General features: G+C 35.9%; 1 protein-coding gene across 1 annotated transcript in view; it reads left to right on the forward strand.

Moving 5' to 3' along the window:
* LOC101144968 (ubiquitin carboxyl-terminal hydrolase 25) overlaps positions 1-18392 on the forward strand; it is a 141728-nt gene that overhangs the window by 68346 nt on the left and 54990 nt on the right. Inside the window, exons 6-9 of the mRNA XM_063702605.1 lie at positions 937-1023; positions 6300-6437; positions 10011-10087; positions 12335-12408. Of these exons, the coding sequence (XP_063558675.1) occupies positions 6321-6437; positions 10011-10087; positions 12335-12408 (268 nt within the window). The 5' untranslated portion in view covers positions 937-1023; positions 6300-6320. The remainder of the gene's footprint in view (positions 1-936; positions 1024-6299; positions 6438-10010; positions 10088-12334; positions 12409-18392) is intronic.

Consider the following 18392-nt stretch of genomic DNA (forward strand, 5'->3'; position numbering starts at 1 on the left):
ATACCAAACTGTTGATCAAAACCTTGTTTCCTCATTGATTTGTGGTGCCACCTTTACCTTCTGTCAAGTTGGCTGACTCACCTTTTCCAAGATTTGAAACATTATCACTTCCTGTATAGTAATTTTCAAACTTTATAAACTGTGACCCAAGAAAGGAATATACTGTATATTATAAAACATTTTACACATACACAAGTTTGTAAAATATCTACAATGAAAATTTTGCAAGAAAATACTCTGATGTATTTACTGAGTATGATACATTGTGATATTTTCCATTGTATTTTAAATCATTTTAAAGAAATGTTCAGTATGATGATAGTAAATGGTTGCAAACTACAGTTTAAAAAACACACTCCAGGAAGCCTTTCCATGGGCATCCTTCATATGCTCCATTATATTATTGTGTAATTATTATCACTGCATCTTGAAGTCACGACATTTCTATTATGTGTCTGTCTCCTTTCTAAATTGTGTACTTCCTTGAGCATTGAGATAATATGTAATTTCTTTGTGTCTCTATCACCTAGGATCTGATGAGTAAATTTATTTGTACTCCATTTTTCTAGTATTAATGATACATCGAGATAATTCATGGTAAACATAGCATGTCTAAAAAGTTTTGGACTTGACATTTGCATACTCTTTATTTTGAGGAAACTGCTTAAGTGCATATAAAAAGAGCTATTAATAATGAGTAGTATATTTAAAAAGTTGTCCAAATATAATCTTATGCACTATCAAGTATCAAGAATGGTATGTCAAATAAAAGAAACTTGACTTTTTCTCAGAAATATGTCCTCCTTGTGCCAGTTGCAATGATTCTGAGTGTAAGTAGTACACAGTTGTAAAAAATAAACCTCTAAGACTAGTCATTTTTACATTCTGCTAATGGAATTTTCCCTCAGGTTGTGTTAAATTGTTGTTCTTTTTCAGTCATTATTTAATCTTTTGGAATTTAGAAGATTAGTTCTGAATTACAAGCCTCCATCAAATGCTCAAGATTTACCCCGAAACCAAAAGGTAAAATTCAAAAGATTTTTTTAAGCAGTATATATACTCTATATGTTCTCTCATATGTGATTGATTTTTGGGCATTTACTTGGCTCATCAAATCTGAAACTGTCAATTTGAATGTCAATTCATTAATCTTAGTTACCATAGCAAGTTCCTATCCTTTGTTAATACATTATAAATACGACTTTTTTTCTTTACCTGTCACAGTAATATGCCAATTTTTGGTGTCGCTTTAGTAATTTTTTTGGGGGGACTGTCAAATTTCAATAAACTTTATAGGCTATAGTTTACAATTTAAGGTCTTTCCTCAGTTGTCTCCTAAAAAATTTTGTGGAAATCGAAATTTCTTTTCAATTGTTTGTCTTGTGCAGCCCTTTAAAAAATGAGTTTTGCATTCATGTCTTTGCAGTACAAATCTGTATCTTTCATTTTGGAAGTGTCTATCATAGATGGGTAATATAAAGTGACAACACACACACCAGGGCCAGATTGCCTGGGTTCTAGCTAGGGACCTAGAGCTGGTTACTTGATTTCTCTCTGTTCCATTTACTATCTAAATCATAAATAATAATAGTAATTATTTCATAGAGTTGCTGTGAGCATTAAATGAGGTAAAACATGTAAGGGGCTTAAAAGTGCTTGGTACATAGTAAGTACTAGGTGTCAGCTATTGTCAGTTAAACAATAAAAAAAGTTTTAAAAAAATAAGACTTATTTTAAAAAGAACCAATTTGCACACAGAATTTATACCTAATGGAAAAAATTACTTATGGAGATGATATAGTTGCGTGTAGGGCTTTAGTGGTTGATCTTGTCATAAACAATCTGTAGTCCTAAAGTGGACTTATTGCCAAGGCAAGGAAGTTAGTTTTAGGTTTCAGTAAACTGCTGAACTTTTTTGAACTATTTTTAGTAGGAGTGATGAAATATTAAATTATGTTTTCGTTTTAGCGTTTAATTTTTAAAACCACTTTTTCTGACTTTTCTGTAAACACGTGAAACATTTATAATGCATGCTAGTGGGAAGATAACTTGATTTATAACCAGCTTTTCAGGTTATAATCTCTGGGCTGTAGAGTGTCAGGCTGATAAACAACCCATTTTCAAAAGGGAGTCAGGATCGTCTGACAAACTCTTATGTCTCCAGAAAAATTAAGGAAAACCCTTTCAATCATTATGGTTTTTACATGGAACTTTCTGAACTATTGCCTCCGTCATTGCAATTTGTTAATATCACAGTTCTTCTCTCTTCTCTTATCTCAAAGTATATGTATAATTTGTGGGAAATTGTTTAGAATTATCATTTCTAGTTATGTATACATGTATGTATATGTATCTTGACCATTTATGGTCCTGGATTTTAATGTTTTACAGAGCTTTAATTTCTTTTGTTCTTCACAGAGTTGAATGAGGCCATGTTAGTTTGTATTCTTATTTAAAAAACAGTTGCTATATTTATGCTAATATATCAGAACGAGTTGTGAATACTAGAGAAATGTGTAATTCCAATCTTCAGCACCTTTCTAGAGAAGTTTGTTTCTTGCAATGGGTTAGCCTCTCCAGGTGTCCCTTTAGCTTAAGGAAATAAAAGAATTTCTCACTTCCATTCTGAGACAATTACTTAGAATACTGTGCAATTTTATATGATTATTCCACAAATGTGACTCTAATTTAGTATAGTGACAGCAGTACACACTATACCTTGACATCTTTGAAGCAAATGGATTTATAGATAGTTATCAGCCTCTGAATGGTCCTGTAGTCACTTGAGATGGTGACAGCAGGTTTTTAAAAAAGGTGTGAGTGTAACTTGTCACTTATTTAATAATGAATTTACTGCCAACTCGTGACATGTCTACAGCCACATTCAATTTGAACACTTTGTCTTAAGTTGCAGAATACGTTTGGGATTACTTTGATCACATCACAGAGATGCCATTTGTATGCACTTTTAAACAGGATATTTTTTGCTAGCAAAATTTGCCACAAATATTACATACATATTGAGTGAGATTTGACAGAAATCTAGTATTTGAAATTAGTTTGTATTTTAAGTAGACTCGGCAATTGCTTGTAGAAATTGAAACTAATTTTAGACACTCAGGTTTATTTGAACTGTTGGTAATTTCAGTGTCTAGGAGAATTGTGAGGTCCATGGAAATATAATAATAGATCCTTGATGTAATCATCCCGTCTCCCCTCACACAGATATACATTTGGTTTGAAATGTTTCAGACTGATGGCAAAGCATATTAAATGTTGAGAAAACAAAGATGCACATATATAATATTTAGTGGAAATCATCATGTAAATAGCTAAAGCCTTATTAATTGGAAGGTTATGTTATTTAAAGTCTTGATTTAGGACAAATATTTCAAAATAAAGAAATTTATCACTTTCCACTACTTAAAGTGAGTGTCATCAGAAGGAAATGGGTTTAGTTGAGTACCATACTGTATTCCTGGAGCAAATACCTGAAGGAATTTTGAATTTTGCAAATAAAAGAGGTATTCTGAGATTTCTGCCATTAGTCATGAAGAAGTAACAGGAGCTGGATTTATAAGTCTCAGTACATCTTAAAGGATTCAAAGCATACAAAATACCTTTTCTGACGAAAATGGTAGAAATCAAGGTAGAAATCAACAACAGAAAGGTATACAGAAAATCCCCAGATAGTTGGAAATGAAGTAATTCACCTCTAAATATCCCAAGGGACAAAAAAACAAATCAAATGAGTAATTTCAGAATATTGTGAGCCAAATGAAAATTAAAACATGACATATGAAAATTTGAGGATGAAGCTAAAACAGTGATTAGTGGAAGATATCTTATAAGAGACATCTTACCAGACATCTTATTAGAAAAGAAGAATGGTTTTCAATTAATGATAGCAGCTTGCATATCAAGACATTAGAGAATAAAGGGCATGTTAATCTCAAAGCAGAAGTAAGGAAATAATAAAGGTAATAGCAGAAATCTGTGAACCAAATATCAGAAAAACAATACAGAAAATTATGGAACCAAAAACTGCTTCTTGAGAAGATTGGTGAAATTGATGAACTAGGTAGACTAAGCAAGAAAGAAGAGGGAAGACATATATTACAAATACAAGGAGTGAAAAAGGGAAACATCACTACAAACTCTATAGACACTAAAGGGAGAATAGTGGAATATTATAAACAGCAGACAAGTATCTTGAAAGTCACAAGCTATCAAAGCTCACTAGTGAAGAAATAGATAACCTGTGGTAGCCCTACATTATATTAAAGGAACTGGAACCTGTCCACCAAAAAATTCAGCAGCTAAATAGTTTTACTTGTAAATTATATTAAGCATTTAAAGAACAAATGATAACAATTCCCTATAAATTTGTACAGATACTTAAAAAGTAAAACTTCCCAACTCATTCTGTGAGCTAAGCATTACCCTGAAATGAAAAGTAGGAAAATACATTTCAAGAAAAGCAAACCACACACCAATATTTCTCATGAATTTGGAAGCAAAGAATTGTAGCAAATTTTTGAAAAATTAAATCCTGCAATTATATATAAAGGATAATACCTCATAGAGAAGTGGGGCTTATCCAGGAATACAAAATTGGTTTAGCTTTCAAAAATAAATCAGTATACTTCACCATATCAACAGACTAAAGAAGGAAAACCATATTATCATCTCTGTGGATGAAGAAAAATGATTTGACCAAAGCTAAAATCTCATTTATGGTAAAAATCTTCTAGAAACTAGGAAGCAATTTACTTTTCAAATATGCTTCTCAGCAGAATTCCCCTAATTTCCAAAAATTATTACTTCCAATTTTGTTACTGGGAATGTCTCAAAAAACTGCATTGACTTAGGTGCGGTGATAAAGAAACTGATCTCAGGAAATTAAGGGTACTTTTGGAAGTAATTTTATGGATTAAAGCTCATAGTCTTTATACTTTTAAAACCTATTTCTGAGGGCATATTTGGAACCAGTTTTATTCCCTCTTACCTATTTCTCAGGACTCTTTTTCGGAATCTATTCTAGAAGCAATTCTTTCTATGTGGGTTATATTATTCTGGGCAGCAACTATGTAAAGATACAGCCCCATCCCAGACCCCTAGAATTTTACAGTGTTGAGAATGCCAACTGTGTAAATTTGGAAGAAAATTTTCATGTTTAATATCTAAATTTTATCCATTAAAATTGTTATTATAAGAACTAAATATTATAAGAATGGCTTGCCTGGTTTGTTGTCATGAAACATTTCACTAAGTTATGTGAATTACGTTATTTTTTAAAGTTTCCTTCTTGTTTTAAAATAAATTGTTAGTGATTGGTAATGTGGGTTGTTTTAATTTCTTTCTGGAGATTTTGCTTTAATGAGCCAGTAAGAATTGAATGCTTTGTGTAGTAAAAAGTTGGGGAAAAGATATAGAAATTCTTGTCTTTGAGAATCTTATAGTCCTATTGAGAAACAAAAGTAAGATTTCAAAGGAATATTAGGAGGGTGATATATTAGTCTCCTATTAGGATCTGGTCTAATTATTAAATTAATAAAATTAAATAAATTTAAATATTGTGATTGAATTATATTAAATATAATGTTCGATAACTTTAGATATAAAATAAATGAGTATAAAATAATTTTATAAGTAATTTTTATTAAATATAAAAACACATTAAATTTCTAATAATTGGGTGAGGTTCTAATATTAGTCTAATAATTAAGATTGTCACACCACAGTGACAGTCGGTGATTCATTGCTCAGTGAAAGGCATTCATTTCAGTAGATGTGGAATTTGAAGGTGTCGTTCACTTGGAGGAGTCTGGAAAGGCTTCATGGAGGAGTGGAGATTTTTTGCTAAATGGGTTTATTGAGATCAAGCACTTAGAACAGTGCCTGGCATGTAGTGAACACTCATTGAATGTTGGCTGTTATTATTGCTCTGAGCAGCAACAGCTGGGCCTTGCTGAATGGGAAGTATTATGATAAGCAGTCTTGAATGAGGAGGATATTCTTGGCTGAGTAATGACATGATTTGCTGTGAATATGTGGCATTCATGCTGAAATTGTGAGCCTATCCTAGGTCTTCTGCCTTTTTGTGCTGGACTTCTTTGAGTCTCTTAGATGGCACCAACACTCTACTTTCTTCAATTATGATAGAGTGCTAATTCATCCCTAATCTATATTGGCTAGTTTAATTTTTGGTTACTGTTAAAATGAATATCTATTTATTAGTAAAAATTTTCTTAATCTTCAGTTAAGGTGTTTGTGTTTTTGTTTTTTTCCTTCAATAGGAACATCGGAATTTGCCTTTTATGCATGAGCTGAGGTATCTATTTGCACTTCTTGTTGGTACCAAAAGGAAGTATGTTGATCCATCAAGAGCCGTTGAAATTCTTAAGGATGCTTTCAAATCAAATGACTCACAGCAGGTAGTTCTGTTGCACTGACTTGTTCATTAACCATTTGTATTTAATCTGAACAATATTAAGCAGCTTTCCCAAGAATATGAGACTATTTGAGATGCATGATTCTGCTTTATTAAAAATAACCTGGAACCATTTAAAACATTTGGGAGACTTTTAAGAGAAAAGTGATCTTGAAGGTGTTAAAATAAAGTTTTAATTTATATTATGACTGAAATGAAAACGATGGATAAAATTAAGATTATTTACAAATACATAATTAAACATCTTCACAAATGTGTGATAACAGAGGATCATTATAGTACACATGCTTTTGATATTCCTGTGTTTGCTGGCAGGGAGTACTTTTCCTTAATTACCCAGAAATGGTTTTTGAAAGATGTTATCTTTGTTATTATTGCTTTTGTCTTTTATTTTTTATATGGTGTATTGTGGTAGATTTTTATTCATTACCTTAAAAGAATATTGGTAATTTTCTTATAAAAAATACAAAATATCTATAAACAAACCAGTGTTTTCACATATAATTGGAAAAATCAGGGGAATTAAAGAAGGAAAACAGAGGAAAAAATACAGTGGCAAAGAATAGTAAGTGTTCAAAAAGATAGCAGCAATGTGTAATGGCAGAAGTTTCAAAAAGCCACTAAGCTTGCAGTGTTGTTTTTTAAAGTACATACTTGGATGTGTCTCTGTTTTGTGATGTATGGAGAGGGCATTTGGAAGAGGAAGGTCTGAGATTCTTTCACCATCTTCGTTGTGCTTTTTCTTTCTGCTTTACATTTACCTTGTATGGCAAATGTGAATGAACAAAAAGGGCACTCACATCAGAGTTTCTTTTATATGTTGTTGCATTTTTAAAAAAATTCTAACAATGCTCCAGTGCCTTTTAGGCTTAGTATCTACTCAGCTTTGTTTCTTACTCGCTCTGTCATGGTAACACTAACACAAATCAAAAGAAAGAGAAATAATTTTACAGTTGATTCCAAACCATCATTTTCGGGCATTCAGCATTCCTTCTGGTTCTAAATGTGTTTTACTTTTTTTTTTCTTCTTTCGTATGCATAGTATCTTTTCCAGTGATTCTGAGTATACGATTAAATTTTTTAAAAGATTACTTCTGTTCTCTGACTTATCTTTCCTTCTGGATGGCTTTTTCCTTGTCTTTTTTCTGGTTTCTTTTTTTTTTCTTTCTTTATTTCTTTTCTAGAGATTCATGTTGATTTTGGGGTATCTTTTCACATTTAAAGATTAGGCAGCATAGACTTCGTCTGGAGCCGTGTATGTACATAGGTGGGCTTTTCAGTTTGAGTTAGAGTTGAAATGGATACAACTGGCTGTTAAGGCCACAATATAAATGCTTTTGCTTCAGATTAGCAGTGTAGACTAACTTTTGAAATTAGTGATTCTTTTTCTTTAGAGGCCTTTTAAAGTAGATGTACATCAATTAAGGTTGATAAGTTTGATTCTCTTCTGTTCCGTAAACACTTGAATTTGAAGTCTACAGGAGTAATTTAGTGAATCTGTAAATGTAAGCATCATGATTTTTTTAAAAGTGAATTTATATTTTCATTGTATCTTCTTCCTAAATATTTCAAATATATCATCTTTTGAGGTACACAGGAGTCTTTTGAGACACCCTTTGGTATGTGATACTGTTAGTTTTTTCTTTTTCTTTTCCATGTTTGTTTTTTTTTTTGAGACACAGTTTTGTTTTGTCACCTAGGCTAGAGTACAGTGGTATGACAATGGCTCACTGCAGCATCAGCCTCCTGGGCTCAACCCTTCCCCAGACCTCAGTCTCTCAAGTAGCTGAGACCACAGGCACATGCCACCGCGCCTGGCAAATAATTTTATTTTATTTTTATAGAGACAGGATCTCCCTGTGTTGCCAAACCTGGTCTCGAACTCCTGGGCTCAAGCTATCCTCCTGGTTTGGCCTCCCAAAGTGCTGGGATTATAGACATGAGCCACCACACTTGGCCCCAATCGATACTGTCAATTTTAATCATACCTTTAATTGTTTTATTTTATAATTGTCAATTTTAGATTGATTTCTAAGAAAGATAGGGATTAACTTCTGAAAAATATTGTGTTAGCTAGGAAACCTTATTTTTTGTTAGATGTAATGTTTAAGTGAATTAAAGTTATACAAAAGTATGAAAAGTTGTTTTAAGGTGTTACAATAGTTCCTAAGGACAGTCGTAACAAATTACAACAAATGGAGTGGTTAAAAACAAAAGGTTATTCTCTAATAGTTCTAGAGGGCAGAGGTCCAGAGTAAAGGTGTTGGCAGGGCCACACTTCCTCCACTGGCTCTGAGGGAGAATCCTTTGCTTCCACCGTACTCTGGTGGCTGTTGGTGTTCCTTGCCTTGAGGCAGCATAGCTCCAGTATCTGTCTCCCTCTTCATATGGCTTTCCCTCATGTGTCTGTCTGTCTTCTGGTTTTCTGTTTCTTACAAGAACACTCACCATTGGATTTAGCCCCAGCCCTAATCCAGGCTGATCTCATCTCAAGATCCTTACCTTAATTATGTTGACAAAGACCATTATTCTAAATAGTGTCACATTTTGAGGATCTAGGTGGACATACATTTTTGCAGACTACTGTTCAACCCGCCACAGATGTTATGAATGTTTACAGCTGGATTTTTGCGTTGCATTTAGTCCTATTTAACTCTACAGCTTTGGAGCAATTTACTTAAGCTTCCCAGACTTTAGTTTCAACATTTTTTTGAGGTTAATATAAAGTTGGCCTACATGCTCTTTAAGAAACTGCTGGCTGAAAAAATATGTGATAGTAAGTTTGTTTTGTATTTGGGGCTATTTTGATAAGTAAGGGCAAATTGCTTACTACTGATTCATCTGTCTGTAAGCAGCCTCAGTAGAGTTGATTTATTGTTTTTCCCTTATGTTCTATTATTTTCTGTGTTCCAACTCACGTTATTGAAAGAATTATGGTAGTTGATAACACAACTGCCACAACCTATTCCTGTTTTTCTGTGTTGGGAGAGCAAAGACCAAAGGCATGGTGAAAGGTGATAAATGGGCTGGTTCTGAATGATAGTAAAGGTAGATATGGCTTAAAAAGTTGTGTGTGTAAGTTGAATTAAGAAAATGAATTGTGGAAAGAGACTAGTCTTCCTTCTAAGAGAGAAGCCAGTCATAATTCTTTATAAAATGAAGAACTGTTTGCTAAGATGGTTTCTTCATTTTATAAAGATTCATTACAGAGCTCTTTGGGTGGGGAGTAATGATTATTTTTTAAAAATCTCATTTGTAAGTTTGGTTTTTGATTGTGTACGTGTGTGTGTGTGTGTGTGTGTGTGTGTTTGTGTATGTGTATTTTAAAGTGAAACCCAATAATTGATTATCAATATAATGCTTGTTTTTTCAAATATCTTATATCCTGGTTAAATTATAAAAGTTTCTTGCATTTTGTGTGAAACATTTCACTTGTTATCTTTGTAAGGAGTTGGTAATTATATATTTCAACAACTGGCTCTAGGTTTGATGTTACAACATCTAGTATTTTTTTTTTAGTAGGCTCAAATATCAACAGGCTTTTTTCTTTTCACAGCAAGATGTGAGTGAGTTTACACACAAATTATTAGATTGGTTAGAAGATGCCTTCCAAATGAAAGCTGAAGAGGAGACGTAAGTTACCGTGAAGTTTAGCGATGGGGTTTTAGGAATTCATTAGATAGCATGTATTAAATGTCAACAGAGAAATAAGAAATCAAGACAGACTTATGGGAATCCCAGTATTTTCTGTATTATTGACAAGCTGTTTAGAATTTGCAGGCACATATAATACTGTAACCAAAAAAATCTAAAAAGTGATCCCTGGAAGAGCTAGTCTTACATGCCCAGTTCTTTTTCTTAGATTCAGTAATCACTTTTCATGACGAGGAATGAATTTGCGGTGGAGAAAGATGTCAGGAATGTGAATAGTGACAAAATCCTTTTATGTAGAAGCATGAAGACAGGGATATGAAGTAGCAGTGCATGTGAGCAAGTGGCTCTGTTTATCTGTTCACTCAGGGCCCCAAGGTCACCTAGGTTTCTGGGATCTTGCTGGCAGTGAAAATTATACTGTGTCTCTAAGTTTCTGCTCAGAAGTGACACACATCACTTCTGCAAACATTTTGTTGGGCAGAGCTATGTAGCCTAACTTCAAAGTGAGTAGGAATATCTCACACTAATTAGGATGGCGGCTACGAAAAAAACAAAACACCCGCTCAACCCCTACTGCCCCAAGAAAATAATGAGGGTTGGCAAGGATGTGGAGAAATTGAAACCCTTGTGCAGTGTTGGTGAGGATATGAAATGGTACAGCCACTGTGGAAAACAGTATGGGGGTTTCTTAAAAGATTAAAAATATAATCACCATATGATCCAGCAATTCTACTTCTTGGTGTATATCCAAAAGAATTGAAAACAGGGTTTCAAAGAGATATTTGTACACCTGTGTTCATAGCAACGTTATTCACAATAACCGAAAGGTGGAAGCAAACCAAATGTCCATTGGTAGGTGAATGGATAAACAAAATGTGCTGTATATACATACAGTGGAATATTATTTATCCTGAAAAGCACAGAAGTTCTGACACATGGTGTAACATGACCCCTTGAAGATATTATGCCACGTGAAAGAAGCCAGTCACAAAAGGACAGATACTATAAATCACTTATGTGAGGTATCAAGAGTTATCAAACTCTTAGCAACAGAAAGTAGAATGGTGGTTGCCAGAGGCTGGGGGGAGGGGGAGATGGGGAGTTGTTTAATGCATATAGAGTTTCAGTTTTGCAAGAGGAAAAGAATTCTGAGATTGGTTGCACAACAGTGTGAATATACTTAACATTACCGAACTGTACAGTTAAAGGGTTATGTACATTTTATCACAGTTTTAAGAAGTGAGTAGGACAGTGTATGTTACCATGCACCTGAACGTGAAGGGCCAGAATTTTTTTTCAGTGGCACTAAAGACTGCTATACTACCTACTGGGGTTCTTGTAAGAATTAAGAGAAGTACTTATCAACATTATTCTAAGGATTAAATGATGGCCCATTTATCAAGAGAGATGGTATCCCCTCTCTCCCTTTTTAAACAATACTTAACGAATCAATTAATAAAAACACAAATTAATACAGAAAAATCTGTACACAATTGTGGATACAGTGCATTTCTATACAGTAAGGCAAGGATAAACTTTGTCTTTTTAGGTCACACAAACTATAAAAAGACAATTTAAAATTTTCAACTTTTGTTTGCTTCAAGCAGAAAAGAAAAAAATGAATTTTGGTATTAAATGACTTGGAAAATTTGTAAATGACTAATTCTACCAGCAGTGTGAAACTTCACAAAAGAATGAAGTAGCTGTTCAGCTACTTTGGGTCAAAAACTGGTACCTCGTTCCCTCCCTGGTGAGGGTTGTTGTTTTTGGATTTTTTGGACTCTTCCATGTAAATACAGGAAATAACCTATCAAAATTTTGTAGAAATGTATTCTGATTAAAAGTGGCTTTTCTTCCTTCCCATGTCCAAATAAACATGCACTACACAGAGTATGAGATTGAAATGTGTAATGATGATAGAAAGAGCAGGCACTTTGTGCACAAACTGTGTCAATTTCTCTTCCAAGTTCATACATGTAGTAGCTCATTTTAACTCCTATGAGAGTCCTGTGGGTGCAGCTATCATAGTTATCCTCAGTTGACAGGTAAAGAAATGGAAGAATAAGTACCTTGTGCAACGTGGCACTGTAAATAACAGAGCTAAATGCAAATGCGTGATAGCCACATAAGTGTTTTTGTCTTGTCATATGTTATAGTTCTTTAATATTTTCTCTATTTATAGGTCCAAAAATTGTAATCACATTTATATTTTTTAACACACTTTAGGGATGAAGAGAAGCCAAAGAACCCCATGGTAGAGTTGTTCTATGGCAGATTCCTGGCTGTGGGAGTACTTGAAGGTAGAGTTATACATTTACTTTTTATTGCAAGTGAAGAGAGATTATTATTCATTCATTCATTTGTCTCGATAGTTACTATTTTTTTAGTGGACTTTATTTTTAATTTGATATATTCTGTCTAGTAATTTTTTTTGGATTGCTACTGTTATTCACATAAAGCACAGAACTGAATGAAGGAAAAGGATTGTACAGAATGCATTATCACATACTAATTGATACTTTATTTTATCCTCATGTTTTTTCCAGTGAGAGGGCTTCTATGATACAATTGTGTTGGAATACAGGGATTAATGGGACGGTTGGTAGATCCTTTGAAGATAATATTGGAGTTAAATACTGGGCTTGATATGATGCTCACTTTCTTTTTCATGTTGAAAGCTGAATTTAGCAACTTAGCATAGTCAGGGTATTATAGAGTTCTCACTTTTTGAGTGACTTTAAATGTAGATATTAGTTTTCAGGAAAAGATTGTACTCTATCTTTTGAAAAATCAGTGAAGAGTGATACTACTCCATTTAAGCTAAATACCTGTTTCTTAAAATTTGGCCTAAGTAGTTTTCTGTTTGGGTTCCCTAACAAGGGAGGAGACTCTTTAAATGTAACTTCATGTAATAATATTAGGTCCCAAAGCATAAACTTTTGAAAAATTGTTTTTCTCAAATCACCCAGTGCATCAACTTTTGAAAGTTATCTTTTTCCAGATCAGCTAAAGTGTAAAATTTGAAAAAATGTTTTTTCTTCACGATCTTAAGTAGTAGATTCCCTGAAGTTCTGTTTGAATGTAGGTGGTTTGGGATTCAGAAAAAGACAATACTAAGATGTTGGCCCTTTAAAAAGTCTTAGTGACGTGTTCATACGTTTTTGTTTGCTTCAAGTGGTAACAACTTATATATAAGTTGTTTTATATATATATATGTGCACATATATATGAGTTAATATATATAAGTTTATATATATATATGTAGAATATTTTACATAGTACATTTACGTTGGGTCATTCATCTTAATCATTCTGATTTTATTTGAAGTACAACACTATCTGATGCAGCGAGTAGGTCTCATCAGGTCATGACTAGGCACTGTTTATAATACCCTGCATGAGCATTTCTACCTGTATTATATTGATTGCTAAAATTGATTGTTATTAAAATATTTAATTTGTTGGCTGGGTGCGGTGGCTCATGCCTGTAATCCCAGCACTTTGGGAGCTCGAGGCTGGTGGATCATGAGGTCAGGAGATCAAGACCATCCTGGCTAACACGGTGAAACCCTGTCTCTACTAAAAATACAAAAAAAATTAGCCAGGCGTGGTGGCAGGCGCCTGTAGTCCCAGCTACTCAGGAGGCTGAGGCAGGAGAATGACGTGAACCCAGGAGGCGGAGCTTGCAGTGAGCTGAGATCGGGCCACTGCACTCCAGCCTGGGAGACAGAGGAGACTCCTTCTCAAAAAAAAAAAATTTATTTGTCAATCCAGTGTTGAAGTCTTTGTACTTGGTATTAGTAAGTTGCTTTAGTGATTGTGTTATATAAAGGTGGCCTTAATACGTTTTCACTTGAACTATGTGTTTGCTTCAGTAAAAGTAATTTATTTCAGAGTACTTTCTTATCACTTTTTACATAGATCTTCCTAATACTTTCTTTCAAACCAATGGTTCTCCATTAGGGATGATTTTTAGTTTGTTTGCCAAAGTACCCCCACTGCAAAAGTCCCTCAACTTTTTGAGAACTTCTAGTTCATTGTCCCCTCTCAGCCCTTCTCTGTACTTCACTCCTTCCTTTTTCATCTAAAACCTAAAACTCTTTTTCCCCCCTTCCCTTCTGGCACCCCCTCCCTGTTCTTTAACCTTCATTAAGCTGTTCATCTTTTCTGTGTCTGTACTGAGTACCTGAAGATTGCTGGCGAAAAGTCACAGAAATGGGCTAACTGTAGTGGATCATGAATTTGAGTGATACTGAGCTTTGGTGCTCCCAGTCCTATAACCCAACTTGTTCTGTGTAATCACCATTCTTTCTCTCATTTACTGCAATAAATATTTTCGTCTTTTCCACTCATTTCAAATCTAACTTATCTCTTCATTCTCTGAGAAAATCTTTACCTCAGATTTCATAGATTTACTGTCACATTAATGAAACTTAATCACAGGTTTTGCCCAGTCCCCGAATCTAATTTTACATTTGTAGTTTTGTATCATATTCTAAAAACACAACATCCCCAAATATATGAGCCTCAGGCTCCATAACCTAGATCTATCACTACCTCTACTATATTTTTACTTGCTCCTACATACAATAAAGGAATTACCCAGTTTTATATCAAAAGACTATTCTTTATACGTGCTCAGAATTCCCTCCCTTCATGCTTTTACTCAGACCTTACTTCATTCATTTTTTCTTGGCTTTTGAGCTTCTTCCACTCCACTTTCTTTCTCATCAATATTTACACATTGTCTGGTATCTCAAACCTTAAAAATTAAAAACGTTATCCCCTCCCATACTCTTTTTCAGTTAATACTCTCTCTTGATTCTTATTCAGAGTTAAGCCCCTTTAAAGAGAGGAGTTAGTTTCGACTGATTACTCCCCATTTATTCAACCTAGCCCCAGTTTAGTTTCTGGCTTCAGAACTTGTCTAAAAGGGATCTTGCTAAGGTTATTGATTTTCTACATGTGGTTAAATCCATTAGATCCCTTTCAGTTTCTGATATGGTTTGGTCATGTCCCAAACTGAATCTCAACTTGATTGTATCTCCCAGAATTCCATGTGTTGTGGGAGGGACCCAGGGGGAGGTAATTGAATTATGGGGGCTGGTCTTTCCCGTGCTATTCTTATGATAATGAATAAGTCTCCTGAGACTTATCATTTATTAAAGGTACTTCTTCCATGGCGGCGACAAGAGAAAATGAGGTAGAAATAAAAGTGGAAACCCAGGATAAACCCTTGAGATTTATCTGGGGTTTCCACTTTTATTTCTACCTCATTTCCTCTTGCTGCTGCCATGTAAGAAGTGCCTTTTGCCTCCTGCCATGATTCTGAGGCCTCCCCAGCCATGTGGAACTGTAAGTCCAATTAAACCTCTTTTTCTTCGCAGTCTTGCCTATGTCTTTATTAGCAGCTTGAGAATGGACTAATACAGTAAATTGGGTCCGGTAGAGTAGGACGTTGGTGAAAAGATACCTGAAAATGTGGAAGCAACTTTGGAGATAGGTAACAGGCAGAGGTTGGAACAGTTTGAAGGGCTCAGAAGAAGACAGGAAAATGTGGGAAAGTTTGGAACCTCCTGGAGATTTGTTGAATGGCTTTGACAAAAGTGCTGATAGTGATATGAACAATAAGGCCCAGGCTGAGGTGGTCTCAGATGGAGATGAGGAACTTGTTGGGAACTGAAGCAAAGTTGACTCTTGTTATGTTTTAGCAAAGAGACTGGTGGCGTTTTGCCTCTGCCCTAGAGATTTGTGGAACTTTGAACTTGAGAGAGATGATTTAAGATACCGGTGGAAGAAATTTCTAAGCAGCAAAGCATTCAAGAGATGACTTGGGAGCTATTAAAAGCATTCCATTTTGAAAGGGAAACAGAGCATAAAAGTTCAGAAAATTTGCAGCCTGATGATCCAGTAGAGCAGAAAACCCCGTTTTTTGAGGAGAAATTCAAGTCGTGGCTGCAGAAATTTGTGTTACGTAACAAGGAGCCAAATGTTAATCCCCAAGACAATAGGGAAAATGTCTCCAGGATATGTTATAGGTCTTCCTGGCAGACCCTCCCATCATAGACCCAGAGAAGCCTAGGAGGAAAAAATGGCTTCATGGGCTGCCCGTGGTACCCATGCTGTGTGCAGCCTAGGAACTTGGTGCCCTGTGTCTCAGCTGCTCCAGCTTTTGCTAGAAGGGGCCAAGGTGTAGCTCGGCCCATTGTTTCAGAGGGTGCAAGCCCCAAACCTTGGCATCTTCCACATGGTGTTGAGCCTGCGGGTGCACAGAAGTCAAGAAGTGAGGTTTGGGCACCTCCACCTAGATTTCAGAAGATGTATAGAAATGCCTGGATGTCCAGGCAGAAGTTTGCTACAGAGTTGGGGTCCTCATGGACAACCTCTGCTAGGGCAGTACAGAAGAGAAATGTGGGGTTGGAGCCCACACAGAGAGTCCCTACTGGGGCACCACCTAGTGGAACTGTGAGAAGAAGGCCACTGTCCTCCAGACCCCAGAATGTTAGATCCACTGATAGCTTGCATTGTGTACCTGGAAAAGCTGCAGACACTCAACACCAACCCGTGAAAGCAGCCAGGAGGGAGGCTGTACCTTGCAAAGCCACAGGGGCGGAGCTGCCCAGGACCATGGGAACCCACCTCTTGCATCAGTGTGACCTGGATGTGAGACCTGGCATCAAAGGAGAGCATTTCAGAGCCTTAAAATTTGACTGCCCTGTTGGATTTCGGACTTGCGTGGGCCCTGTAACCCCTTTGTTTTGGCCAGTTTCTCCCATTTGGAATGGCTGTATTTACCCAGTACCTGTACTGCAATTGTAACTCTTCTCAGGAAAAAAATCAGTCAGTGTTACAGTTTTTAGGTTCAGGTGAGAATCCTTACATAATCTTAATTTTAGTAGCCAAAAGGCCATGTTGAGGATCATTAATTTTCTCCCTTCTTATAGGGAGTAACTAGCTTGCTTTTGATATTACAGGCTTGTAGGCGGAAGGGACTTAACCTTGTCTCAGATGACACTTTGGACTGTGGACTTTTGGGTTAATGCTAAAATGAGCTAAGACTTTGGGGGATTGTTGGGAAGACATGATTGGTTTTGAAATGTGAGGACATGAGATTTGGAGGGGCTAGGGCTGGAATGATATGGTTCGGCTGTGTCCTGACGTAAATCTCAACTTGAATTATATCTCCCAGAGTTCCCACATGTTGTGGGAGGGACCCAGGCGGAGGTAACTGAATCATGGCGGGGCAGTCTTTCCTGTGCTATTCTCATGATATTGAATACATCTCACGAGATCTAATGAGTTTATCATGGGTTTCCACTTTTGCTTCTTCCTCATCTTCTCTTGCCTCTGCCATGTAAGAAGTGCCTTTCGCCTCCCGCCATGATTCTGACGGCTTCCCAGCCATGTGGAACTGTAGTTCCAATTAATCCTCTTTTTCTTCCCAGTCCGGGATGTGTCTTTATCAGCAGCGTGATAATGGACTAATACGCTTTCCATATTGAATTCTTACCAGTTATTAATGCTGATGACTCTTAACCTCTTCTTCCTCCTTTTTCCTATTCTTTCCTTAAAAACACATTTCTCTGGCTTTTGTAACACCATATTCTTGTGGCTTTTTTCCTGCCTCAGTGGGTACTTCTAAGAAAAGTTGTATTTATAGTCTCTTTTTGCATATAAAGGTAGCAGAACCTTAGAACTTTGTTTAGGCCCATTTCTTCTTCCTGTCCCATCCCCTAGGCATCTCATTCAGTGCCTTAATTTCCTGCTGTCAATAAGCCAGCAATTCTATCTTTATTCCAGAATGTTAATCTTAGTTACAGATTCATATTAAGCTGTCTTCTCAAATTGAAATCTCATGGGTCATAATGAACCAGTGATTTCCACTGCTACCTCAAAACTAAAGAAAAAAAATCCTCTGTTCTTACTTAAGTGGTGCCATTTTCAGTCCATAATCTGCCAGGCATGATGGTTCATGCCTGTAATCCCAGCACTTTGGGAGGCTGAGGCAGGTGGATCACTTGAGGTCAGGAGTTCGAGACCAGCCTGACCAACATGGTGAAACCCCACCTCTACTGAAAATACAAAAATTAGTCGGGTGTGGTGGTGGGCGCCTGTAATCCCAGCTACTAGAGACGCTGAGGCAAGAGAATTGCTGGAACTCGGGAGGCGGAGTTTGCAGTGAGCTGAGATCACACCACTGAGCTCCAGACTGGGTGACAGAGCGAGACTCTGTCTCAATAAAAAATAAAATGTCATCATCATCATCATCATCTAGTTGTTCAAA

Source organism: Gorilla gorilla, chromosome 22 (genome assembly GCF_029281585.2).
Source record: "Gorilla gorilla gorilla isolate KB3781 chromosome 22, NHGRI_mGorGor1-v2.1_pri, whole genome shotgun sequence".
Lineage (NCBI taxonomy): Eukaryota > Metazoa > Chordata > Mammalia > Primates > Hominidae > Gorilla > Gorilla gorilla.